The sequence below is a fragment of the Neurospora tetraspora genome (assembly GCF_033439725.1).
Source record: "Neurospora tetraspora strain CBS 560.94 chromosome Unknown B0H65scaffold_1, whole genome shotgun sequence".
Classification (NCBI taxonomy): domain Eukaryota; kingdom Fungi; phylum Ascomycota; class Sordariomycetes; order Sordariales; family Sordariaceae; genus Neurospora; species Neurospora tetraspora.
In genome coordinates, this window is record NW_026944383.1 from 6,720,628 (window position 1) to 6,746,555 (window position 25,928).

At 53.0% G+C, this 25,928-nt stretch overlaps 7 protein-coding genes across 7 annotated transcripts; 3 read left to right on the forward strand and 4 right to left on the reverse strand.

Annotated features, from left to right (window-relative positions):
• Positions 1 to 1,687: 1,687 nt before the first annotated feature.
• On the reverse strand, positions 1,688 to 3,718 carry B0H65DRAFT_439028 (uncharacterized protein; the record flags this gene model as incomplete). The annotated part of the gene is made up of 4 exons (XM_062825394.1): positions 1,688 to 1,987; positions 2,071 to 2,094; positions 2,523 to 2,674; positions 3,520 to 3,718. 4 exons carry the CDS (start codon positions 3,716 to 3,718, stop codon positions 1,688 to 1,690), a joined length of 675 nt encoding a protein of 224 aa, XP_062687204.1.
• Positions 3,719 to 6,025: 2,307 nt separating this feature from the next.
• On the forward strand, positions 6,026 to 12,880 carry B0H65DRAFT_59561 (uncharacterized protein). Its single transcript, XM_062831149.1, has 4 exons — positions 6,026 to 7,286; positions 7,392 to 7,875; positions 8,333 to 10,316; positions 10,368 to 12,880. The coding sequence occupies exons 1-4, from the start codon at positions 6,281 to 6,283 to the stop codon at positions 12,387 to 12,389; spliced, it is 5,496 nt and encodes a 1,831-aa protein (XP_062687205.1). The 5' UTR covers positions 6,026 to 6,280; the 3' UTR covers positions 12,390 to 12,880.
• Positions 12,787 to 13,863, reverse strand: B0H65DRAFT_505675 (cytosine deaminase; the record flags this gene model as incomplete). The annotated part of the gene is made up of 4 exons (XM_062828006.1): positions 12,787 to 12,828; positions 13,073 to 13,360; positions 13,497 to 13,589; positions 13,792 to 13,863. 4 exons carry the CDS (start codon positions 13,861 to 13,863, stop codon positions 12,787 to 12,789), a joined length of 495 nt encoding a protein of 164 aa, XP_062687206.1.
• A 1,450-nt stretch (positions 13,864 to 15,313) lies between these two features.
• Positions 15,314 to 17,554, forward strand: B0H65DRAFT_59652 (uncharacterized protein). Its single transcript, XM_062831150.1, has 5 exons — positions 15,314 to 15,386; positions 15,746 to 15,828; positions 15,894 to 15,963; positions 16,026 to 16,856; positions 16,914 to 17,554. Exons 2-5 carry the CDS (start codon positions 15,793 to 15,795, stop codon positions 17,219 to 17,221), a joined length of 1,245 nt encoding a protein of 414 aa, XP_062687207.1. The 5' UTR covers positions 15,314 to 15,386; positions 15,746 to 15,792; the 3' UTR covers positions 17,222 to 17,554.
• Positions 17,555 to 18,148: 594 nt separating this feature from the next.
• Positions 18,149 to 19,586, reverse strand: B0H65DRAFT_59785 (uncharacterized protein). The gene is made up of 3 exons (XM_062831151.1): positions 19,444 to 19,586; positions 18,434 to 19,375; positions 18,149 to 18,166 (listed from the first exon to the last, which is right to left on the reverse strand). The coding sequence occupies exon 2, from the start codon at positions 19,346 to 19,348 to the stop codon at positions 18,497 to 18,499; it is 852 nt and encodes a 283-aa protein (XP_062687208.1). The 5' UTR covers positions 19,349 to 19,375; positions 19,444 to 19,586; the 3' UTR covers positions 18,149 to 18,166; positions 18,434 to 18,496.
• A 182-nt stretch (positions 19,587 to 19,768) lies between these two features.
• On the forward strand, positions 19,769 to 22,956 carry B0H65DRAFT_505678 (uncharacterized protein; the record flags this gene model as incomplete). The annotated part of the gene is made up of 4 exons (XM_062828007.1): positions 19,769 to 19,844; positions 20,166 to 20,167; positions 21,149 to 21,247; positions 21,454 to 22,956. The coding sequence occupies 4 exons, from the start codon at positions 19,769 to 19,771 to the stop codon at positions 22,954 to 22,956; spliced, it is 1,680 nt and encodes a 559-aa protein (XP_062687209.1).
• Positions 22,957 to 23,613: 657 nt separating this feature from the next.
• Positions 23,614 to 25,409, reverse strand: B0H65DRAFT_555180 (uncharacterized protein; the record flags this gene model as incomplete). Its single annotated transcript, XM_062830013.1, has 3 exons — positions 23,614 to 24,419; positions 24,499 to 25,027; positions 25,100 to 25,409. The coding sequence occupies 3 exons, from the start codon at positions 25,407 to 25,409 to the stop codon at positions 23,948 to 23,950; spliced, it is 1,311 nt and encodes a 436-aa protein (XP_062687210.1). The 3' UTR covers positions 23,614 to 23,947.
• Between the last annotated feature and the right edge of the window lie 519 nt (positions 25,410 to 25,928).

A 25,928-nucleotide genomic window follows, 5' to 3' on the forward strand; every position in this document is an offset into this window, starting at 1 on the left:
CGTCGCAGCGTCTGTCGTTCACAACCTCATGGCAGTTTGTCGGTTGTCCAAAGGGTTCAACCAGTGGACCAATCGGCACGGCATTATAGATCCGTAGTGTCCAATTCGGTTCACGCTAGTTAAACCCTGAAGGACACGCTCTCCTCAGTCCAGCCCCCACATGGAACTAGAGCCAATCCCTGTACCGACCGTTTCCTTGACGCTTCTGATTTGTGAAGCTTCATCGCTCACTGCAGTCTTCCTGTTGCGATGGTTGAGGACGACAAGAATGATGTGATTCAACTCGACGACTCGAGAATTTGTCGTTTGACCGAGTTACATAGAAGTCGATGAACAAACCTGGAGATGCTGCCGGAGGGAAAGCCCCTATCATAGTTGTCCTGGTTGTTAGGAGTGATGCCGTACCCCGGACGCCATCACCACAGTTGACGCCCTTCTGAAACACCTCAATTTTTGGCGATGCCCTCTCTGGATGAACCGCGAATGCCACGTTGAAACTAGGGCTGGTGTGTAAAGTCGGAAATCAACAGTGTTAGTGTCTGTCAGAAACATATCTTATTAGCCATCGCAAGCCTTTCAGATCCAGTGGGTTGGGCAGTTCATCGCATCCAGGGGATGATCTTCAATCTCAATTGAAGTGAGATTTCATGCGAGCCCATTGAGAGTGTTCAGGAGGCTGTTGATGTTCTCGTGATATATTTGGCAAACAGGCCCCCCTAGCAAAACCTCCTATTGCGCGCGGGCAACGGAGCGCACATCTCAGGTCAAGTTCCAAACGGAGGAGCTCGTCAAACCTCCGGCTGTGATGGGGTCTTTGCTTGGCATGGATGCTTGGTGGGTCTCTGTGCTGAGGCAAAGTTTCGCTTTCCCTCGAGGCTTCATCATGGTACGATTGCGATTGGTAGTAAAACTGACGGTTTTGGAGGTTGAAATGGGAGCGTATATGACTTTGCTGGTCAGCATGTTTTGGTGAGAAAGCTTCGATAGTGAGCTGCCGTGATGCCCTGGCATGAGATAAAGTTGTTCGGCATTGGGGAAGTGACCTCTGCCAGATTTTGATATCGCATCCGCCAAGAAGCGGCGCCCAACTGCTGAAAGACATCAGAGTCTACGGCCACAGCCGCATACGCCCTAAAGGAATCCTTGATTCGGGGGGAACAGAAGGGATACAGAATGTCTGTGAACTCATCCGTTGCGATATCTAGGTGGCACTTGGTATAATACCATCAAACAGCCAACTTGCCAGCCCCAGTCGTTCAAGGTTGGTGGTTTACAGAGACTGACGTCAGCTGCCGTCGGGCGGATATGATGAGTTCGAGAAGATGGCAGCAGTCAGGACGAAAACCGAGGGGTGACTTGAGAGTTGAGGCAAATGTCCGACCAAAAAACAGGTCGCTAGTGCCATCTTCTGCTGCTCATGGGGTGCTCTTTCGGTTAGATAACATGGAAGCTGAAGTAATGAGCTGCAGAGGTTGCATATGACGACGATAGGCAAAGGTCGTCATTGACTGGAATGTCTCTTGTCAGGCGTGGCGTGGTGCAGATTGAGAAGATGAAGGTTTTTATCTTTATCAAGGTCAAATAATTGACGAAAACTCCAGGCGTTTCAATGAAGATTGATTGTGCGATATTTGACTGGTGGGCTCGTGACGGTTGGTGGGTTGTCGGAGAGGCGACCAATCCAGACTTACTCCATCCTCGGCCTCTTCTCATCCTTCTCCTTCTTCTCGGCGCGCCTTTCACGCCTCTTCTTGTTGATCTCATCCTTCTTCTTGGTGTACCTTTCAAGCGCCTTCTTGTTGACCTCATCCTTCTTCTCGGCGTACTCTTCACGATCCTTCTTCTCGGCGTACTCTTCACGATCCTTCTTCTCGGCGTACTTTTCACGTCTCTTTTTGTTGATCTCATCCTTCTTCTCGGCGTACTTTTCACGCCTCTTCTCATTGATCTCATCCTTCTTCTCAACCCACCTTTGACGCCAGTATTCCTACTTTGCCAAACGTTTAGCTTCTTCCATTTCCTCCTCTAATAAGCCTTGATATAACCATTCCATACGATGGATACCCTTACCTCAAGCATCGTAGGTACATAATCCTTGATATGATAGTGATGTGCCCCATTGAGCATTCGCTAACCTTATATTAATCATACTTGTATTATAGTTCGCATAAAACCTATACATCTGAGAGGTTTCCAAGATCAAAAATAGAGCTCGAGCTAGCAAGATTAAAAATATATCTATTAGACATGGAGTTGAAACCAAAACCTTTTTATTTAAAATTCAATAACCGTTAGTATACGCAATTATCGACTTTAATGACAAAGCTTAGTTGTTATCGTAATCTTCAAACCTTTAATATACACCGTAATATCTATTAGTCCCAGTACCAATAGATATCAAAGGTAGTTCTAGGCTCTCTATAGTTTTATTGTTATTATCAGCGACTTGGAGTATAGTAAGTTAATCTATAGGTCAGAACGTATTTGCAGGTGATCTGGAAGCGAGTGTTCTCTGGACTTACCGAACCTATTGCTGCAGTCTGACCTTGGAGATTAGACAACTTCTCCACCTGTATTTGCTCTTCAACTTGCTCCGGCTTTTCCATAATCAATAAGTAGACCACAAAAGCATAGTCATCGGTATAGCTAAACTCGGGTAAGGATTTCAGCAACTCTAAAGTCAGCGGATGTAACGTTTTTAATATAGTTCTAAGGTTGGGGGCCCAATACATCTCCAATTAGAATACAATCTCCTACAGTAAGTAGATTAATGGGAGATACTCCCGGACTTAGAGGGGGCATTCGCCGGCGAATAGAGAATAAGCAGTATATACTCTATTTATTAAATTTACTTCAAATAATGTCTCGGGTAGCGCTTGCGAGTCGTCGCTATCATGGTCAAACCACGATTACTCTTAATCATCGGATATCGCCATAGTTCCAATCTATATATGAGGACAACTACCGAGAGAAAAGGAACAAAAGCAGAGAGAACCAACACGGAGGGTAAAACATTAAACAGCAGCAGCCGCAACAGCAGAGTTTTCTATTCTTCCTAAAGGAAGGAACACTTGACAGCATCTCACCTATGTTCGGTTCTTCCTTAGGAAGGAACACTTGACAGAATCTCAATAGTATTCGGTCCTTCCTAGAACGGGCGTCATTGATACATGGAAACGCCACGTAGATATAAATAATGCTAAGGATAAGAGAGAGGAAGAGTTGAGCTTGACGAGCGAGTCAACCTCTTATACGCGTGCTCCGTCAAGGGCGCTCCTGTATAAAGGGCAGATATAACTAATCGGTTGTATCGCGTAAGGAATCCCACTGTATTAGAAAGAGCCAATCCCTGTACCGACCGTTTCCTTGACGCTTCTGATTTGTGACGCTTCATCGCCCACTGATTTTGGTCGTTGAAGACGAACGGAATGATATAACTCAACTCGACAACGGAGAGATGTTTGTGTGATCAAGTTGCTTACAGTGACCTGGCAAGCCAGACCAGGCCAACTCTCTCACCCAGTGGCTTGGTCGCTGTGATATGTGTTGCGTATATCTCGGCAAGTAATGTTTTCCCGTCGGGCATTTCTTTCATGGCAGCCTTGGAAATCGACAAGACAGCTGGCCGTGCCAGAGGTGTTGCAGCGTTGCGGTTGAGGAAAGGGGAGGCCGGGAGGGCGAATGATGGGGTCAGCGTGGGATTTGCGGAGGAAGCCATCATGACCCACACCTGGAATCCCCGACCTAGCCCACAAAAAGATTACAGAACAAAGAACCTGACGAGAGATGAATAGACGTGAGCGTCCCCTGAGCGGGAGGACGCATCATTAAAAGCTTCTTCATCCATACGCCAGCCTAGATTTCGAGCCTATTGCCCTGATGAGGCCAAGAAGTGCAAACACACAACGGAAAGTGTGATGCTGGGATGGTAGGACGTTGGATTGCGTCCTCGCAGTTACCAAACGCTGAGCAGACCCTTGATGTCGAATTGGGTCCAAAGAGTCGGAGACATGTTGACCTGTACCTGTCCAGACCGGCTCGGCTGGCTCGATTGGTGACTGGGCGGGGAGATACAAGTGTGAGGCAGAGCATCCAATGGCACGCAGTATTGTCGGGTACATTGGCCATGTATCTAGAACCGCCGTTTCCCAGGCGTGCCAGGCACACGGCACGCATCATGACCACCCAGCCAGCTTTGAGCCAGCATATGGACTGAGAACTAGACAAAAGTGTCGAGAGCCGGGGCAGACCAGGCCTTTGCGTGTCAGCACAGTTCAGCTTCTGGTCCAACCTTGACTCGAACGGAACTGGAACTGGCGAGGCGGACGCGCACAGTTTAGGGCCGCACGCCGGCAATCAAAGGAAGTGGAAGAGCAGGCCAGCGAGCGAACCGCAAAATCGAGAATCGAGCCTCTTCTGCGTGGCGACTTTACGCCATCTCACTGCGAGTGGGCGCGGCGCGTACCGACCACCATGATGAAGGAATATGCAAAGGCTCAAAGCTTAGGTTCATTGCAAACACCAAAAGACGTAATAAAGTCAACAAAGGTGGCCGTCGGACGAGTCGGCGTCTCGAGTTGAAGGTGGAGCGGCCGGAGCAAGTGCCAGTTGGATGGATGGATGGATTTGCGGCAGGGCTTGCTTGGCCAGAGATTGAAGGTGGGAGAAGTGGAAAGGAACGGAGAATGGAGAACGGCGTGAGGTTGAAGAGGTTTTACTCCTCGCTGGGTTTTCGGGGGCTCGCCGCGAGGTAGACGGGAGGGATCATGAGGTATCAGCCAAGTCTCACGATGGTGGCTGCATGGCCGGCGCATGTTAAGATTTTGTATGACAAAACGTAGCAAAAGCTAACACATCTATAACCAAACACTAACTGAACGCGGGAGAAGCAGACCCCTGCAGAAACCTGGTCTGTACCTCCAGGCACTAGCGATATCCGGACCCACCCACCCGAATGTGTGTTGTGTGGGCAGGCTAGGAGGTAGCTGCGTTCTGGTGCCCTGCGAATGCGGGCTCTGGTGCTGGAAGGTTGATGGAAAGCCCACCCGGTCGTCGCAGTTTCTTTTCTTGCTCACTTCAATGAAAGTTCAAGTTTTCCCCCAGAACTGCAACTCGAGGCTCGGGCATATCATGGGGGATTTACCAGCGCTCGGCAAACGTGACCGTCATTACAAGAGTGCAGTGTCAGACAGCAGGCAATGTCTGCCTAGGTAGCATCCCGTCGAGATATCGAGAGAAGAGCTGTCCGCTCGGCACCCGACCTCAATCATCACCGACAATAACCCCCATACATAGACTTAGGAAGGCACTCACAATGGGAAGAAAAATTGAGGATGATGTGTGATGGATTGCAAGTCGTGTACCTACCTAGAGGTAATGGGTCATACCCATACCCATCCAGCCGAATAGTGTTGTGTACAAGAGACAACGACTAGGTACCCGTCCCCGTTAGGACCGTTATTACGGGCCACCCTACAAGACCTTGCCCAAAAAAGGTACCTTTCCTCTTCTGATGAATCCTTGCCCATTTCCACTTGACGTTTCTCGCTCCAGTCGCTTTCTCCATTATTACTTTTGCCCACACATATCTCTCTCTCTCCCTTCCCTTTTCTTCCCTTTTCGCCAACAACGCTGGTTTTGTCCCTCCCACATGCACTCCGACTTGCTCGATCTGGACCGTGTTTAAGGTTGCCCACACCTTCCCCAGCCCAGACGAGATTTTTACCGGCCGCCGCAACTTTGACAGCATTTCCCCATTACATACCAGCATACTACACCTTTACCACCAAGACGACGGGCCGCCTCTGCGACTTGACCCTACCTCGAACTCCTTAGTCCCGTGTATGTCACGGTCGTCCCACGGCTGCTGCTCCAAACGGCATCTCGCATATTCGCCTTGCCCATTCACTCCCCCGGCATATCAGCATCTAGGTCAACCTGGGATTCAGGTCCGACTCAGCTTCACCTCAGGTTCGGGTGTTGGAAGATTTCTTACTTGATCCCAAAGGCATTGGTCGTCTGCACGGGGCGCCGGCACGCTTCCGTCTCAACTTATGGCCCATCTGCCGGCCCCTTCATCTCACATTTCCAGCATCTCATAATTCTCGTCAAGTGGCCGTCTCTGTCCACGAGTCCTTTCGGCCACCTTCACTTTGAGATCTGATTCACACAGGTTTTCAAGAGTGCCACTAGGCATTGGCCTTCACTCGTCGCCCATTCACTTGGCCTCTTTTAAGGTTCCAAGTTCCAGGTTGCGGGACATTTCTACTGTTTCAGCACCATGGCTCAAAAAAACCAACATGTGATTCCCTCTGAGGAGCAGACAAACTCGGCGAGTCGCACCTTATCCGCCAAGGAGAAGGAGGGCGCGGCAACCGCAAGTGCAAATGCAAACTCGACCAAGCAGTCAGCCACCACTCCCGCATCAACCTCCTCCAGTACTTCATCTGCTGCTATATCTAACGTCCTCCCACGGATGTCGGATCCCTCACCTCTTCCCCCAACTAATTCTGAACCCTCCACCGACGCCCCCATGGGCAAATCAACATCTACAAGCACGCAAGCCGCCGCCGCCGCCAAAGATGGCAGTACGGCGGCCAATCCCTATGGAACGCGTTCACGAAATCGCACAGGCAATTCTCGCATCAACTACGCAGAGGATCGGGACCTTGATATGGACATTTTTGAATTGTATCCGGATCGTCGAGAAGGAGGTGAGGCCAAGAAGGGATCCTCCAAGCAAGCTCAAGCGTCAGCATCATCAGCAACAACGCAAGCGGCAACACCATCGTCATCATCGCCGACAAATGGTGCATCTCAGCCAGCCCCACGTACTGCGGTAAACGGGACATCAGCATCAACCACCGTCACTGCCACCTCGACGTCGGCCTCACGGAAGCCGCTTCCCACAATCGACGATGTTCGCAAAGGCCACTCTTCAAAAGATCAGCAGTCTCGCCAACCTTCAACCTCACCGGCCGCAAACGGGGCTACTACCAATGGCCCCACAAAGTCCAAAAAGCGAAAAGCAGATCCTGCAGCAAATGCTTCCAGCAGCCAGACCCCGACCAGTGCAGCAAACTCTTCGGCATCGCACAACAAGCGGGTCAAGACCAATTCGCACGACAACAACGGCAACAGCAAGACACCGACAAATGGGCCCGCGAGCGACCTGGGCATGGTTAATGGCTATGGCGAGACCAATCTCCTCACGTTTGAAAACACCAAGGCGATGCCCAAGGACGGCAAGATGGTGGCTGATGACGGCACTGTTCTTGAAGTGAACGGTAAGTTCAGTTGTTGATTCCTGGGGGCTGGCGCCTGATTCCCTATGGGGAAATGATGGCTCCGGTTCTCGTCTCTTTTTTGGTGTGTACTGACATGGGTTGCAGATCACGTTTACCTGGTCTGTGAGCCGCCTGGGGAGCCTTACTACCTGGGCCGCATCATGGAGTTTTTGCACACCAAAAACGACCCGGCAAAGCCAGTGGACGCGTTGCGCGTGAACTGGTACTACAGGCCAAAAGACATTGGTCGGAGAGTGCAAGATACGCGGATGGTTTTCGCCACGATGCACTCGGACATTAGTCCTTTGACGGCCCTGCGCGGCAAGTGTCAGATTCGGCACAAGACGGAAATCCCAGACCTGGCGGCGTATAAGAGGGCGCGCGACTGTTTCTGGTTCGAGAAGCTGTACGACCGATACATCCAGAAGAATTACGAGGTGATTCCGACCAAGCAGATCATCAACGTGCCCGAGCATGTCAAGAAGGTGCTGGACGAGAGGTGGAAGTACATTTTGGTGGAGCAAGGCCGAGGCAAGGAACTGACCAGTGCGGTCAAGACTTGCAAGCGGTGCGTCGGCTACTGCGCCAGGTAAGTTATCAGATTTGGTTCGGATTTCAATTTCCCTTTTTTTCACACTTCACCTCACTTCATCACTTGCTTTTCGATTCCACCCGCGGTACCGGAACGGGAACACACTAACTGCGACACCCCCCCTGGCCGGGCCTATTATTACCAAGTGGGCTTGCTGGCTGGCTGGCTGTTCTGTCGGCCGGGTCGGTGGTTTGGTGGTCAGTGCACTGTCCAGCCAGATGGACGGTGTACTTTGATTCGGCGCGGCTTGGCTTCCACTTGTGGCTCTGGGCTTGGCCAATAAGCGTGGGGGCCCGTCCCAGGAACAGGACGATGCAGCATGTCGCGGTCCCCCATTTCAGTTGCCCCCCCTTGTCCCTTGCTCCCCCATCATTCGCATCATCCCCCCTTGTCTTCGTCAATCACCACTCCCATTCCAGCCAGTAAGCGATGGATGCGCTGACACCCGCAACAGCAATGATTCGGTGGATTGTGCCGTGTGTCAAAACACGTACCACATGAACTGTGTAAGGCCGCCGCTGCTCAAGAAACCGTCGCGTGGCTTTGCCTGGTCCTGCGCTGCATGCAGCCGTGCTCAGGAGCGCAAGCTGGAGGCGCGCAACACCCCCAACGTCCTCGATCCCAATGGCACCCGATTTGACGATGACGACGAGTTTCTCGAAGACGACGAGGAGGACCCGCCCGGCGTCCAGACTGGCATGACTAGTCGCACCAGTCCGGCCACCGAGGACTTGCACCAGGAGGCCACGGCAGAGCAGATATACCAGTGCAGCCTATGGCCATATCGTTACCTGGGAATGCACTGCAAGGTCGAGGATGCCCTGGACTACGATGATCGCATTTTCCCCCGTGCTAGCACCCGGTTAGGACCGCGTCACCAGGCCGTTGTGGTCCCGTGGTATGGCCGCCCGGTGCAGTATGTGAAGCCTCTCGAGATCAAGAAGACCGGCAGAAAGGACGGGAAGCTCAACAAGGAGCAACAGGCTCTCCTGGAAGCCGAACGCAAAAAGCGCGAGACACGTCCTCAGTGGATACAGGACGAGCCTGCCGGCTATGTCGAGAGAGGCGGCGATGATACCGTCACACCACTCTACAAGCCCCCTGAAAGGTGTGGCAAGCAGATGTCCAACGAGGCTATGGATGAGTTCATGGACAAAGCCAGAGGCATGGCGGTAGAGCTGGGTCTTCCTCCACGATCGACAAACTTGCAGGATGTCGCAAGAGACCTCCTCTTCAAGAATGATTTCGACCCTAAGAAGGCCCTGCAGCAGCTGCCGAAGGTCCCCAAGGAGGAGTTCAAGGAGCCCGAGCTTACTCCCGCCGAACTGAAAAAGTTCGAGGAGGGTGTTGGAAAATACGGCTCCGAATTGCACCTCGTTATGAAACACGTCAAAACCCTTAGCCCGGCAACAGTAACCCGATTCTACTATACCTGGAAGAAAACGGAGCGAGGTAAGCAGATCTGGGGCAATTTCGCTGCGAGAAAGGGGAAAAGGGACGCAAAGAAGGCCGAGGCTGCTGCCACCAAGCAGGCCGACGACGTTGCCGACGACCATGACGATTCGGCCTTTGATGCAGGCAAGGCCAAAGCTCAAAAGAAGGCTTTTATGTGCAAGTTTTGCGGCACCAAGGCGTCGCGGCAATGGCGTCGCGCGCCCACCATCTCACAACCCATCGGCGAGACTAGTGGCCGTAGTACCAAACAGGACAAAAAGGGAGAGTTCATTCCTGCTCTCTGTCGTCGATGCGCCGAGCTCTGGCGCCGATACGCTATCCAATGGGAAGACGTGGACGAAGTTGCAAAGAAGGTTGCTCAGACCGCAGGCCGTAACTGGAAGCGCAAGGTCGACGAGGACCTCTACAAGGAGCTGCTCGCGGCCGATGAGATGATTGCTAACACCAAGATCCGCACCCCCGAACCTACACCTGTCCCTACGCTTGTCCACGAGCCACCAGCGGCCGGTCAAGAGCCGCCGCGGAAGAAGCTCAAGAGCTCCGCTCGCGAAAAGGACAAGGACAAGGACAAGGATAAGGAAAAGGAGAAGGTGGAAAAGGAAAAGGAGAAGGAGAAAGAGAGGGAAAAAGAAAAGGAGAAGGAGAAAGAGAAGGAGCTCGAGCCAGCAGCCTCAGAGCCGGGCAGTGTGGCATCCACTCCCACGCCAGTTGTCACGAAGAAGAAGGACAAGGTTGTTGAGAAGCCGGTCATTATCGAGAAGCCCGCTCCGCCTCCACCTCCGCCAGTCCCCGAAATCCCCAAACCGCGAACATTACCCTGCGCAATCTGTCGTCAGATGGAACCTATGGGCGATCAACACCTTTCATGTAAGGAGTGCCGGATGACAGTTCATCGGAACTGCTATGGTGTCCTTGAGCATCGGGCTCCCGGGAAATGGACGTGCGATATGTGCCTGAACGACAAGAGCCCACAGGTATCATTGGTAAGTACCGAATCTCTTGTGAGGTATGGTCGTCTACTAACACTGTTGTAGAGCTACAAGTGCGTCCTTTGCCCGGTTGAAAAGACGGAGCATGATTTTGTAGGGCCACCCAAGAATTCCCACAAAAAGAAGACCGAAAAGGAGCGTGAGCGTGAGCGCCAAGAGCGGGAAAATGCTATCAAGGCTGCCGAATACTATCGGAAGAAGCAAGAGGAGATGAACCGACCTGCCGACCCGCGCGAACCCCTGAAGCGGACTGCAGACAACAATTGGGTGCATGTCACTTGCGCGGTTTGGACTCCGGAGGTCAAGTTTGGCAATGCCAAAGCGCTTGCCCCTATTGAGGGCATCCCATTGATCAACCGTGCCAAGTACTCGGAGATTTGCAGAGCTTGCAAGAAGGATGGCGGAGCTTGTGTCAGCTGCTATCATTGCAAGTCGCCAGTCCACGTCGAGTGTGCCCACAAGGCCGGTTATGTCCTCGGTTTCGACATCACACCGGTGAAGGGTTCTCGCCGGGATCAGCATAACATCGTCACTCTCGGGAGCGAAAGCGGTACAATGTCGGCTGCGATCTGGTGTAAGGAACACGCACCTCAGAAGGGCGCATTTCACCCAATGCACGAGAAGGTTGACGAGAGTGGCATGACCGCACTACAGCTCTATGTTCAAACCTACAAGCAGGCCGACTTGACTCTTACGGGTTGCGCAAGGAAGGCCATCCAGATCACCCCAACCACTCGGCCCACATCGTCGTCTGCGACATCAACAAGCCATCAGACAAGACGAATCTCGACGATTCACCTGCTCAATGGGGATCATGGAGAATCAGCCTCGGGCTGTCGACAACCAGGCAGCAAGATATGCTTGACTTGTGGGACTGATGTGAGCCCTAAGTGGTACCCCATCGATGAAGCTCAGGAGCGTGGGCTTGTCAATGGGTACTACGGTAATCTGGGATCAGAAGCACAGAAGTTCATTGAGCAGAGGAGCGTGCAATGCCACAAGTGCAAGAAGGAAGGGCGTCAACCACATGTGCACCCTAAGAGGGAGCCAACACCCCCTCCTCCTCCCGCCCCGCTCTTGATTCCTGCCGTTGAGCCGGTCGTCCGTCCAGTACAGGTATCTCAGGCGCCGCCGCTGGCACCGCCAGCCCCAGTTACAACGGCTCCAACAGCTGTGATGGATATTCCAGGTAGACAACCTGGCCCAAGTCCTTTCTGGTCACCACGTGTACAGGCAGCTCCCATCCCGCCTCCTCTGGCTCACCCGGCGCCTATCCGTCCCCCGGTCTCACATCCTCTTGTTCCTGTAGCAGGACCTGTCGCCCCGCAGGTTGCTCCCCCGTCGACACTTCCTCCGAACCTCGCTCCTCGGGGTCCATCTATGCCACAGTCCCTGTTTGGATCGGCACCACCGAGACCTTACGACGACTGGCACCGTCAGCCATCAGGTCATCCACCACCCCTGCATCCGGGACGGCAGTTGAACGGCACTGGTCCTTCACCACCGCCGCTGAATACCATGCCTTCGTTGGCACCGCCTAACCATCTACGGCCTTCTCCTTCACTCTCTATTGCGAATTTGACACACGCTCAACCTCCGCCTCCTCCACCCCAAAACGGGCACATGGCACATCCATCTGCCTATGCAAGAATGGATGGCTTGCCACCATCGCCTCGCCGGGTGAGCGGCCAGCCCACCACACCGAGCGGCGGCTCCTATCTATCAGGAGGCTCTCTCCATAGCCACGGTGGACCACCCGACCTCCGACCGCCCACGGATCTACGAACAGACCTACGGCCGCATAACATGCTGAACCACCCGATGCCTCCCCACCACGTTGCCGGGCCGCCACCTCCTCATCCTGCTTCCGTAGAGCAGCATCACCCTTTATCCTTCCTAAGGCATTGGAACAACCATACTGCGCAGCAAAACCAGCCGCCTCCTCTGCATCACACCTCTTCTTACCAACAGGTATCCGGTCTGCCACCGCCGCCGAGGGATAACAAGCCGAAGGATATCAAGACTGGTGCGAGCTCTAGCCCGTCGCTTCGTAATCTCTTACATTAAGGCATGGGATATTGAATGGAGCTGGTTGTGGAAATGTCATGATATGGAGAGAGTTCTGTGAGAAGGATAGGGATACATACCCGCTTTATGCAAGAGAGTCGGCCTTCATAAGAGGAGAGAAGAAGAGGAAAAAAGACTTCGATATATGGGTTTAGAAATGGCGTCAAAGATACCGATTTGTGTTTGTTGTGGAGTTTCAGGAAACCTCACTGTACATGTTTATGTGCATAAGTCGGGTTGAATTCCTCTGGAGTGTATATTAGGTGATGGTGGGAATAACTGGACTGGACTGGACTGGACTGGTTTTTTCTTTGCTTGCAGTCTCGTTTGCATAGCGTTGTCGAAGAGGAGAGGAGAGGAGGAGTACTTGGCTTGCTATTGCTGGCTTTACTTACATCTACTTCACTTTGGTGCTTGGGGATGAGTTGAGGATACTTAACTAAGCAGGTACAGTAGAGTTAGAACAAGAAATGAAAATGAATACATTGTAGTTGATCAGTGTTCTACGTGATATTTCCTAGCATTGCGCTTACTAGTTCAGACGCTTCATACTTAACAATCCAGATCCCATCCCCATTCCCCCATATTCCCACAGCATAACACGACCTCATTCACAAAACATCACCATCTCCTTTCCCCCCCCCCCCCCCCCTTTTTTTTTTTTCCTCCTTCTCCTCCCCCACCTCCCCAATATCCTCCCACCAAACCTCCGGCTTCTCCCCGATAAACCGTTCCATCAACATCCTACACTCCTGATCATCAACCACCACCACCTCCACCCCTCTCTGGCGCAGATAGTCTTCCCCTGCTGCCCTAAAAGTGCTATTCTCTCCTATCACCACTCTCGGGATTTTGTACAGCAAAATAGCTCCTGTACACATGTCGCAGGGGGAAAGGGTGGTGTACATTGTTGAGTTTGAGTAGGAGGAGGCGAGGAGGCGGCCAGCATTTAAAAGGGTGGCGGTTTCGCCCTGGTTTATAAAGGGGGTTAAGTTAAACAAACATGGATTGAAATGTGGGATGGATGGTTGGAGCAGGTGTGAAGAAGTGTAAAGTGTAAAGTGTAAGTGACGGGAGCTGCTTGTTCACAACGAACATGCAACATACATGATGAATGGGTGAACCGAGCTGGACGCGTTGGTTATGGCCGCGACCTAGAACGGTGCCGGTGCCGGTGCTGGAGATGAGTGCTGCTCCGATCTTTTGGGATATGATTTGGGGGGGTCATTAGCACGAAGGTTATGTATGTTCATGGTAGGTTGTGGTGAGAATAGGGCTTGATCATGTTGAAATCTGGAGGAGTTATTTTGCTATGGTTTGCTTCTTGTGATTTTCTCTCTGTGGTTTTTTACTATTTCGAGGGAGATGGGTAGGTGTTGAAGAGGATATCAAGAAGACATACAGGAATTCCCCCTTCTTCATATGATTTCTGGGCTTCCTCGTAGGCAATGGCTAGACCGGCAGCGTCGTCCATGATGGAGGAATTTGGGGAGGTTAAATAAGGGGTATGCTAAGACACTAACCACGGGGAAGTCATAGACTGTTCTTCAGAGAGAAGTGATGAAGGAGATAACTTCTAGAAGCAGCACCGTCGTGTTGTCACTTGACTTCAACTCGGTAAGTTCCCGTTTTCCACGTTTGATGAGCATCAGGCTGGTGAATATGTGACCTAGCACACCTTATCTCCTTGGTATCTCCATGATATTGGTGTATACCTAGCCATTGTAGCAGATCCCCCACTTCCGAGATGTCACCTCACTGCGATAAGGTGCCGTTTGCGAGGGGTATCATTCAGTTCCAAATCCAAACAACCAAACATTGAACCAGTGTACTGTAGGGCAAAGAATGGCATCTGAGCTGGGGCTCCTCGGTAAGAAGCTGGTTGCTGAGCTTGTTGTCCTGATACAGCTTGTTGCCGACGGCAGAGATGCTGGGGTTAGATATTCTAATCCATGGATCTTGTGTTTTGGTCCCAAGTACCTCTTGTACCACGGATAGACGCCCAAAGTCTTCTGGTGATCGATAAGCAGCAGCGCACGTCATTCTCGCTGGCTTCACCTGGAATCCTCTAGATGTAAGGTAAGCTCCTACCAAAAGCTGCCCCGCGATGGTGTCGAAGGGGGTCAAAAAATCGAGGGGCAAAAGGCGACATCAAGATGTTGGTGGGGTTGTTAGGAAGAACGCCTGCAGGGTTTCGAGCGGGCGCCAACTCGGATTCAGACGACAACGTGAACGTCCCCCAACAACCCAATCAGAGGCCATGAATGACACGAGTATTAGAACAGCCTTGTAAGGAAAGTGAAACACCCAAAAGAAAGATGGTAAGCAAATCTACGCTTTCACAAGATGTATGCACCATGTTCCGCATTGCGTGTGGTGAAAAGCGAAAGTTTTGAAAGTTGGGCATTTGTCACTGTCACCTTGAAGCGCACCAGCCACGATCGATTTCCATCTGCATCCCCTGAGGCTAGATTCTGCCAATGAGTGATAAAGTGGTACCTCCTTTGAGTGTGGGGAAACCTTGTCCTTCCCCCTCTCCAACGTGTGCAGTTCCCCACCGTGCAGAAAGCGGGACCAAGTACCTCATTATCGGCCCCCAATTCGGGTCAGCCACGCTCTAGAGCTTTCGATTGATTTCCATGAGGAGGGGCTGAAGAAGAACTTCCTGGGCCAGTTCACCCACTTCAGCCTCCTTCGCCGTTCCGGGTCCCCCAACGAACAAGGCGCCCGTCGCATCCCTCACTCTGCGCCTATATTCCAGGATTGCAGTGAAGATTCCGGTTTTCTGCCTTGCCTTGGTTAATATTTGAACCCTGCTGCCGCATTTTTCTCGAGAAAGTTGATCGGTCATCCCGCTATACCCACTCTTCCGTCTTCTGTAGTGTGTTTCCCTACTACAACTACGCCTCACGCCTTCCATCACTCCCATCCTTCGGCTACTTTACCAGCTATTTCCACCTCGAAGCTTCCTGCTGCTGTAGCTCCGAGCCGCGTCTGGTAGGTCCATCCCTGTTTCTGTCCGTTCCTGTTCTGCGCTTCTTTCTCGGTGCCCTGGACCGCCCCCCCGAGGCGAGCGAGGCCTGGAAGTCCCCAACTCTGCCAACCAACCCCGACTTGGGACCCCATCGGCCTTTCCCAAACCTATGCGCAAAAAGATATTTCTTTCCCTTCCATTGTCCACCGCCGCTCTTAACTTGCACCAACCATCCATTGTCTCTCTTCCCTCGACTCGACTTGCATCATTCTCGACGCGACTTCGTAGCCGCTGACCTTATCTGTCCTCCTATTAGACCGCGATTTTTATCGACTCTGACGCATCCCCATATCCGTCATTATCCCCGGAACTGATCGTCCAGAGCATTCCGAATCTTTCCAGCACACATCTCTAGACTAGACAGTCAAGATGGTCAAGGAAACAAAGCTCTACGAGACTCTTGGAGTAAGTCCCGCTGCTCACCGACACCGCCAGCCTGACAGGAGGAGGGGTCTAACGCCCGGAAATAGGTCAGCCCAGATGCCACTGAGGCGCAATTGAAGAAGGCATACAAGACCGGTGCCCTCAAGTACCACCCAGGTATGTCCCGCCATCCTTGCGACTTGCGCAGCCGAATGGCCTGCTGACAGCCAACGCTACAGACAAGAACGCCAACAACCCGGCTGCCGAACAAAAGTTCAAGGAGATCTCTCACGCATACGAAATCCTTTCCGACTCGCAAAAACGCGCCATCTACGATCAGTATGGCGAGGCTGGTCTCGAGGGTGGTGCGGGTGCCGGTGGCGGCATGGCTGCCGAGGACCTGTTTGCTCAGTTCTTCGGCGGCGGTGGCTTCGGCGGCGGTCTCGGTGGTATGTTTGGCGGCATGAACCAGCAGCGTGCCCCCGCGAAGGCCAAGACTATTCACCACGTCCACCACGTCTCGCTCGAGGATATCTACCGCGGCAAGATCTCCAAGCTGGCCCTTCAGCGGTCAATCCTCTGCCCCAAGTGCGAGGGTCGTGGCGGCAAGGAGGGTGCCGTCAGGCGGTGTGCTGGCTGCGACGGCCAGGGTACCAAGATCATGATGAGGCAAATGGGTCCCATGATCCAGCGCTTCCAGACTGTCTGCCCTGACTGCAATGGCGAAGGCGAGGTGATTAAGGAGAAGGATCGCTGCAAGCAGTGCAACGGCAAGAAGACCGTCGTCGATCGCAAGGTCCTCCACGTCCACGTCGACCGTGGCGTCAAGAGCGGTACCAAGGTTGAGTTCCGCGGTGAGGGTGACCAAGCACCTGGCATTCTCCCCGGCGACGTTGTCTTCGTCATCGAGCAGAAGCCCCACCCTCGCTTCACCCGTCAGGAGGACGACCTCCTTTACAAGTGCGAGATTGATCTCGTGACCGCCCTTGCCGGTGGAACCATTTTCATCGAGCATCTCGATGAGCGCTGGTTGAGCGTTGACATTCAACCCGGCGAGGCTATTGCGCCCGGTAAGTATTCTTCTGTCCCGCTACGTCATAAATGAGCAAGCGCTAACTGTGAGATAGGCGCCGTCAAGATGATCCGTGGCCAGGGTATGCCCTCGTACCGCCACCACGATTACGGCAACATGTATATCCAGTTTAGCGTCAAGTTCCCCGAGAAGGGCTGGACTCAGGATCCCGAGGCCTTCGAGGCTCTTCGCAAGTACCTCCCGGCCCCCGCTGTTGTCAACGTACCGCCTCAGGACGCTATGACCGAACCTGCGGAATTGGAGGACGTTGAGGGCAGCGGAGCCGGCCGTGGCTTCTCCAACAGCCCTATGGAGGAGGATGACGAGCCCCAGGCCGAGCGTGTCCAGTGCGCCTCGCAGTAAGCGAGCTAATTGGGCTGGGAAGCAGTACCAACCTTTTCCATAATTCGACGATGAATTGCGGAACAAACGACGGTCCGACAAACGTGCCATGCACTGCCATTGTTTGAGACTGGTCGTTGTGGAGGCTGGATGATTTGCAACGATACTAAATCATTTGATGCCTTCCTGTTCCCATAATCACCCTTTACGAAGCAAATATACCCGATTGCTCGACCCTTTGTCGAGTATTGCACATTTGACGAGGCACGATGTTTCAGGGGCCGACAAAACGAAGAGTTGGAGAAAGGAACTAAAAAGGGGATATGATGCAAGGTGAAAACCGGTGATAACTAAAAGTGTGATCAAGTCGGCGCGGGTGGAAGGGATATGATCACACTTATCATACACAGAGCATCCGGACTGTCATTATCTGACATGGCTAATGGTGGAAGAAGAGGAGGGTTCAGTCTTGTTTTATGATGTTCCCCCTATTTCACCTGCGCTTTACGACATGGTGGGCTTTTACTACTATCGACGTCAAAATATATCGACACCCGGTCTTATCGGCAGGCGTTCTAGAGAGAGGATATCGGACTGATAGAATGGAAGGATGAAGGGGCATGAATATGGCATCATCATCTTATCCCCGGCTGTTTGCTTTTTCTTTCGAAGGACACAGGAAAGGGCATGTGGCATGAGAAGGGAACAGGGAGGAAACTGCTCGATACCTGCTTATGCTACGCGTATCACAGGATTGTTGTTCGCCAGGATGTAGGAAGAAAGGGGGAAGGGGAGCTGGGTTTTTCTGGAATTGTTAGCGAAATGATTATGAGGAGTTCTGAATATCATATTCTGCTTCAGTGGTGAACTGTATGTTGTTACGCTGTGACCTTTTGACATGTGTCCCAGAGAAGCTTCCGACGTATCGATCGAGTGCACTCAGAGTAGTCGAGACCGCGAGCCTGTCTATAGATGAGATCAGTCGAAAAAGTCACAATAGCTTCGTCATCCAAGGCAAACCGAACGTGAATTTGAGTATCTGAAGCCGCAGAAACACATCAACCTTCCAACTGAAGTATTAGCCTCCTAGCGGCAAGTTAGAAAACCTCTCTTTCGCTGGTTATGAAAAATCAAGTAAACATGTACCTCATCTCTTCAGATTGCATCATCGCCGATACCAAAAGCACACATCCTCGCTAACATCTCATGGATTTCATACAACACGGTATTTACCTTCTTAACCATCAAGATCCTCAACAACCACTTCAGACCGGCAACGAGATGATACCCCTTACTCTAATCCAGCGTATCATCCCTCAACTTAAACAACTGCCCCAAGACCTCTTCCGTCTTGGCCCTCAGCGCACCATGGTACATCACATTCGTCTCAAACACCTTGGTCCCCCTAACCGCCTTGGCCGTCTCCCTTGCAAAGTCCGCAGCGACATACATGTCCTCGACATAGCTGGCCGCGTAAACGGGCACCTCGTTCCGCGCCAGCTGATCCAGGTCGTAGAGCCGCGGCCAGTCGTCGTACTTGGCCAGAAGCTCGGCCGTCTCCTTCATGTCCTTCAGCTCCGGGTAGCAATCGAAGTGGGCGGGGTAGACCATTTCGCCTGAGAAGTACAGCGGTTGCTGATTTGGGGAGGGGGAGTTGAGAGCTTGGGGCACAGAGGACAGCCAGCTGAGTCCCGGCTCGGATTCGGAGAGCGTCTTGCCGACGCGGTGGGCGGCCCAGTTAGACGCCAGCCCCGGTCCGTTGGTGTAGATGGACTCGTGAAGGACGGCGTAGATGGGGTTGGTGTCGAAGGGAACCAGCCCCTCGAAAGCGGAGCCTGCCGCGCGCGTGATGAAGTCGAACTGGTCGATGTCCATGGCCAGCTTGAGGATGGTGCTGTGGATCAAATCCAGGCCGCCGTTCATTCCCATGCAGAGACCGATGCCGAGCAGTCTTTCGACGGTGAACTCGCCGCCGCCCGGCAGCAGGACGGGAGTTTTTTCGTCCAGGTACTGCGCTATCTTCCGGACGCGTTCCACGTCCTCGGGGAACTTCCGGTAATAGGCTTCGTTGCGCTCGATGACCTTCTTGTACAGGGCCGTGTAGACCTCCTCAGCCGTGCGCTTGACGGGAGCGAGACCGCCCGTCATAAACACCTCGCGCAACCCCTGCGGGAACTGGGACAGGTACGTCAGCGCGACGAAGCCACCGTAGGACTGACCGAAGATGGACCACTTCTTGTGACTCTCGGGGTAACCGGCAGTCAAGCAGAGGCGCACGGCCTCGGCGTCGCGGACGATGCTGTCGGCGCGGAAGTGCTTGAGGTAGTCGGCCTGCTCCTGGGGGCCGCCCAATGTGGCTAGATGCGGCTGGTTGATGGGCGTGCTCAGGCCGGTGCCGCGGTAGTCGAGGAGGAGGAGCGTGTAGCCCCTGTCCAGGGCCGTCTTGGTTAGTTGGTGGTCTTGCGGCTCTTTGTTGCCGAAGCCGGGACCGCCTTCGAGGTAGACGAGGTAAGGCTTGCGATGGTACTCCTCCAGCTCGCTGTCGGTGCGGGGCACGATGGGAGTGTCATGTTTGGTGACTTGGCGACCGAAGATCTTGAGGTTTCCGGCGGAGAGGTTGGCGTGGTTCAGGGGCACCTCGAAGGTTAGCTCTGTGACGCGTAGCTGGCCTGTTGATGTGTGTTATGAAGAGTGCCCTTGCGATGGTCTGCTCGTGTCGGGTTGCTTACCAGGGACAATGTGTGCTGTGCGACTCAACAAACGAGCTGGACGGATGGCTTTAGCAGCCATCATGTTGATCAGTACTTAAGGAAACCTTGGTGATGGCTGGCCCTGACGTAGGTGTTGATAGAGGTTTATAAGTTGAAAGATAACTTGGAAGATGAAGATGATGTCGAAACAGCATCCCGGAGGCATCACGCTTATAGAAGAGTGTCATGGGTAATATCGCGGGGTGTTATATAAGAGGTAGGCTGACGGTTACAACTTCGAAGCAATACGAGGACAAAATATGGAAGGAGCAACCAACACAACAGACTCTGCATCCAACAACTGAACCTTTCAAGAACTGGTTGCCTTATGTGGTAGGCTTGATACCATGATGTATGCCTTAACACATGCCCATCGTGTCAAATTCCGGCCCATACTCTCCGCAGGTCTTGTCCCTTCCGAAGTGCCTTGAGGCACGATATAGTCAAGCACACAATGTCACACTGGCCTGATATTTGCAGATATCAAGCCGCCATATGTTTGCTTACCTTTCTCGCCCGATCTCATGATGACCTCACGGGCGATGTTGTGATGTTAGTGTTTGGTCCCCCTGTTTGTCAGGGCACTGGGCCAGGCATGCACCTGCCAGGCAGGCCAAGCCAGACTAGGCTTGGCACAAGCCAGACTCGGGGAAGGCGATACCCAGTGGATCAAGCACTGGGAGGATACTTTGCATCCTTGAGCCAGATTCCTGGCCAGTTCTTAGCTTGGATCATCAATCTACACACATTTGCACTGCATACCCACATCACCCTGACACTGTTCCCCTTGTTGTCGGTGTTCCTGACAGTGCCAAGTGCCCTCCCCAACTGCCCCGCATGAGAAGGAGTCTGGGTGGGTCCATCGTCAACGTGGGACGCCGGCGTCGGGCAAACATGGGATGGCGGGGCTCTGCTTTTGGGCGGTGCAGTGCTCCAAAAAGTGGATCCTGTGGGATGACTAAAACCGCGGCCGAACAGCTGCGGAAAAGCCTTTCTTCTCTTCCCATTCCCGTGCATTTCACATTCATTGGAAGACTGGAAAAGGCGGAACGAACGAGCTTGCTTTTCCGAACCTGTCACGCGGCGCAACAAAGCAAGCGGTCCATTCTCGTCCATTCTTCTTACTTAATACCGACGAAGCTCCTCCCCGCTTCGTCGCAACAAATGCCGTGGGATGAATTACCTACAACTAACCCAGACTCTAACCGAGTCCTTCATTGCCCTGGCAGATGAAGTCCAATCACTGATCGACCGCAAGACCATCCTTGAGCACAAGCTTCGCTTTGCGCACGAGCAGGTAAGGTAAAACACCTCCATTTCCTATTCCCATTCCAACCCCCTTTTTATGATGATTTTTAGCTCTAGATCTGCCAGCTGCCTATCAACAGCACGTGGAGACAACTTCTAATGTCTGATCCAATTTACACCCAATTGCGCTTGTCATATCCCATCTCACTTTTCGATGGCGATCACATTTGGCTAACACAGTTGCCCGCAATTTAGTACCAGTGTCTAGCCGATAAATATGCGCCTGCAGTCCCCGAGGTAGCCGAAACGCTCGCAAAGCTCCAGCTTCCACCGGACGTGCAGCACTATTATCCTGTCGCGACCAACTCATCCGTCGTGCCCTTGCCTCGGCGCATCCAACCTGGAAACTCCCAGCACGAGATCGCCTTGCAAATCAGAGAGGGGAGAAAGGCTGCTCAGCTCATGGCCGCTGCCATGGGAAGGGCCAGCAAACACAGTGACTCTAGCAAGGAGGCTTCCACCTCTCCCGTTACCGCCGCCGACACCATGACTACCATGTCGACCGTGCTCGAAAAGGACTTTACTGTTGAGGGGAAGAAGAAGGGCCTCCTTGCGTGTCCCTTTTCTGCTGCTGCCACGCCTCCCGCTGTCCAAGACCAAGCATCGCCCAACCTTGGTATTGGCAGTGTGACTGGCGATGGCGCCCAAGACCAAGATGCTGCTGCTGCTGCTGCTTTGAACAACGGCACCGCCGCCATGGACCCCACTCCGCACAAATCCTCTGACCCCATCTGCGCTGCCATGTACGAGGACTCGACGTCGATGCCCGCCCACACTGCTGCCTCCAAGTGTCCGATTCGATTTCTTGACAAGCACTCTCCTGAAGAGATTGCTCGCTACGTGGAGACGCACAAGCACGAGATTCCGCGCAGTCATGAGGTTTGCGTCAGGCGCTATCAGAAGAATGAAGAGCAAGTAAGGAAGCTCGATGCCAAGTATGGGAATCTGGCCAACATGATCGAGGACCTGAGCCATCTGCACAAGCCTATGCTGCCTTCGCCAGCGACGGGAGATCAATATCAAGACCCTGAGCAAGTGGATGGAACCTCCAATGAACGAGTAGCGAACTGGGCCAAGTCTGTTTCCGCCAGTGACCCGCAAGCGCCACCGGAATACCAAGACGATCAGAACCTCCTGCCCGTAGAAGATGAGGAAGATCGTGAAGGTCGTTTTGATCGTCCTCTGCGAGAGGTGCGTTTGGGGGAATCACCCAGTCGACCATGGGGCATTCCTGTGCCTGCCATGGAGGACCAACCCCGGAGGCAGAGGAGTCGAAGTCCAAGTCCGGTTCGGCCTGCGGTTCCTTCGATACCGCCGGCTCAAGATGGGATTCCTCACAAGAAGGGTCCAGGGGCTGGGAAGTGTCCCTTTGATCATACCAAGATGGCTGCATTTGCTTCATCTAGCACAAAGGTTGAGCAACCGCCCAAGCAGGAAGCAGTGCCGGGAGAGACAGCGCACAGGGAGACGGATCGCAAGGTCGAGCAGTCCAAACCGGTCAAGGAGCATCACATACCACAACCTATGCCTACACCACAACCGACATTTATCAACTTGGCAGATATGCCTATGCCGAAGGCTGAGCCAGCAGGTCAGCAACAGGCCCCCGTGGTCTTCAACTTCAATGGGCCGGTCTTTATCGGATATCCTATGGAACAGGCCATTCAGTTTATGCAGCAATTTCAGGGCACCAAGTGAGCAGAAAGGGGGAGAGCATCAGTCTCTTGTATTTGTTCGTTGTCATATATCTATCAGGAGCAGGCGAGCGTGTTAGTTAAGGGTTGGGTTTTGAAACTTGTCATGGTGGTTGTTTTGGCTTAACCGGGTTTGCAATGGATGGCGAGGAGTTCAACGGCTGCATCATTCCTCATATAATCATATAATCCATAGCGCGCCACGGGGGTTTGAGAAAATGATCCTCGGGATGTTCTCGTAACTGTAAAATACATTTCGAGACGATTTTGGCCTGGAACTGATCCATGGATCAGTTTGAAACGTTAAGATCATCTCCAAGACGGCCCTAATACCGTTTTCCGAACCAAAATCTTTTACTTCGGCAAAATCGGCTTCTTGGAAAATGATCCCGAAAAGCATCCCTTAAATGAAATATTTCTATTTGGGATTAATTCAAGAAAAGGACCATCATTAAGGTCGTTTTACCAAAGAAGTCGGCCCCTAAACATTGATAATTCAGGAAGGAACTGATCCATGGATCAGTTTCAATACAAAATCATACACTCGGCTGGAGAATTTTACAGTTACCAGAACATCCCGAGGATGGTTTTCTAAAACCCCCGTGGCGCGCTATGGATGACAGGCTTCTCGGAAGATACCTTGATAGCATAAAGCAAATATCATTTCACAATATTTATATGTTCTCTAGTGCCGTCTATCTACCTGTGTCTCTCTCACTATTTCTTCTAGTAATCGATATGATCTCTAGACATGGAACCAGTTACTAACCAAGGACGCCGTCAAAACAAATGATGTGATCAAAGCAAAAACGCAAATGCTCCCAAAATGCGCCTTAGAACACCTATTGCTTTCCCCATTTTCTATACGCGATGACGCCGCCCGCTTGCTCGCTCCTTTTTGTGCAATTATGCGACAACCTCAGAAGGTAAAGACAAAAGAGATCAACCCCTGCACAAAAGAAACCTAAAACAACTTCTCCTAAACAAGATCAACATCACTTTCTCCCTTCGAGATTAGCCTCCTCATCCCAACTATCCCTATACCGATCCGTCTCCCAAAGCGAGATATCGCTATCACTGCTCTGCCTCCTCAAGTCCCCTTCCCTACCCCCATTACCACCAACCAACAGTCTCCCGCCGGTGTTTCCCTCCAGATCCGCATAATCCTCCTCCTCATCATCCTCCACCTCGAGCGTGCCGTCCGTCGTGCGATGCACCTCCCCGGCGGCCGTGGTCCCCGCAGCCGCGGCGAGCGAGTCAATCCCGTCCAGTCCTTCCTCATGCGCCAACTCCTCGGCCCGCGACATGGTCCGCTTCCAGATGAGGTAGCCGACGACGGCGCCGACGGCGCCGAAGAGGAGCATGGAGATGTAGTTGATTGCGCGGTCGCGGGTGGTCATCTTGTCGCCGGAGGAGGCGAGGAGGGCGAGGCGGGAGCCGATGAAGATGTGGACGAAGAGTTTGGGGCTGTTTTTTTTGTTTGTTTACGTTAGCACATCGTCTCCAAAACGGGGGGTTAGCGAAGAGATAAAAGAGCAAAACTTACGTAGCCATCGCAGTAGCAACCGCAAACCCGCCCACCCTCAACCGCGGCACCGTCGCCAAAAACCCATTACTCAAACTATACGGCAACGGACTGAACCTGACCATGGCCAGCACGCCCAAGCCATCCCTCCTCAAAACCTGTCCCAACGCCACAAACCGCTTATCCCTCCCGACCAATCTGTTCACATACCCGGCCAACACGCCTCTCGACGCCAAAAACGAACACGTTGATCCCGCCACCGTCGCCGCCGCAGCAATCGGCCACCCCCACGGAAACCCATACACAAACCCGGCAACGGTCACGGCGGTAGAGTAACCGATGATGGGCGGGAACGCCGTCATAAACACCAGACCGAAACAAATCAGCCAGCCGAAGGGCAGAGCTCGCCATTTCTCTGCTAGCGGACCGAGCGACGCAAAAATGGCGTGCGAGTAGACTAGCGCCACGACGCTGAGACTAAAAAAGATGGCGAGGGCGACGAGGATGGCCATCTTTTGCAGGAGCGAGAGGCCGAGGAAGATGGTGACGGCTTGCTGGGCGATGCTTAAACCGGTTGAGACGGCTCTTAGAGCTAGAGCTTTCAGGTTAGCTCCGCGCCCACCACCACCGCCGCCGCCGGCGGCAGCGGAGGACGAGCGATGATGCGAAGCGTGCCGGGAGACGGAGTAAGGGCGGCCGGAGGAGAGGCGGCGGATGTTAGAGGCCGAGGGACGGGCCCATTGCGGGAGGTCTTCGCCTGCCCCTCCGGGACCGGGGGAGGAGGTCGGTGAGTGGGTGGCCGTGGTGGAGGTTGAGGAGTCGCGGGAGCGAGGGGAGGCGGTGGCTTGGCGGGGAGAGGAGGAGGAGAGGTTCATGGAGAGGGCGGCGGCGGCGTCGCGGGCCGTGTGGTTGTTGTTGTTGTGGTCTGGCATTGTGGAGGAATGGGTTGTGCGTCCTCGGGCGGACGACAGGTAGATAACTTAAAGGTCTATCGGTGAAGACTCGAGTGATCGTAGGATAACGAGGTCGGGCTGATTATCGATGTAGGAATTGATACGCGGGCATAAACCTGGTGGTTTGCTCGATGACGCTGAGTAGTAAGCGCCGTGCCGTGCTCACCGGACTTTGGGGATTGAAACGGTCGTTGGTCGAGGAAGGTGGATGGGTAGGTGAAAGAAAGATAGAGGTAGGTGAAGTGCCGTTGGTTGCTCTGCTACCTGGTTGCATCCATTGAGGTATATAGACCGTTAGATGTCGGCGTCTAAATGTCCATGTAAATATGAAACAGCTTTAGATCGATATCGGGAAGAACAAAGTAAACAAGGTGCTTCGTTCAAAGAAAAAAATAACGTGAAAGAGGCTTGGTCCTAGGTAGAGATGCCGAGGATGAAGTAATACGGTAAGAGGTGTGGTGTTGCAACAACACTGTAGAGAGGCAGTCGAAGTTGCCC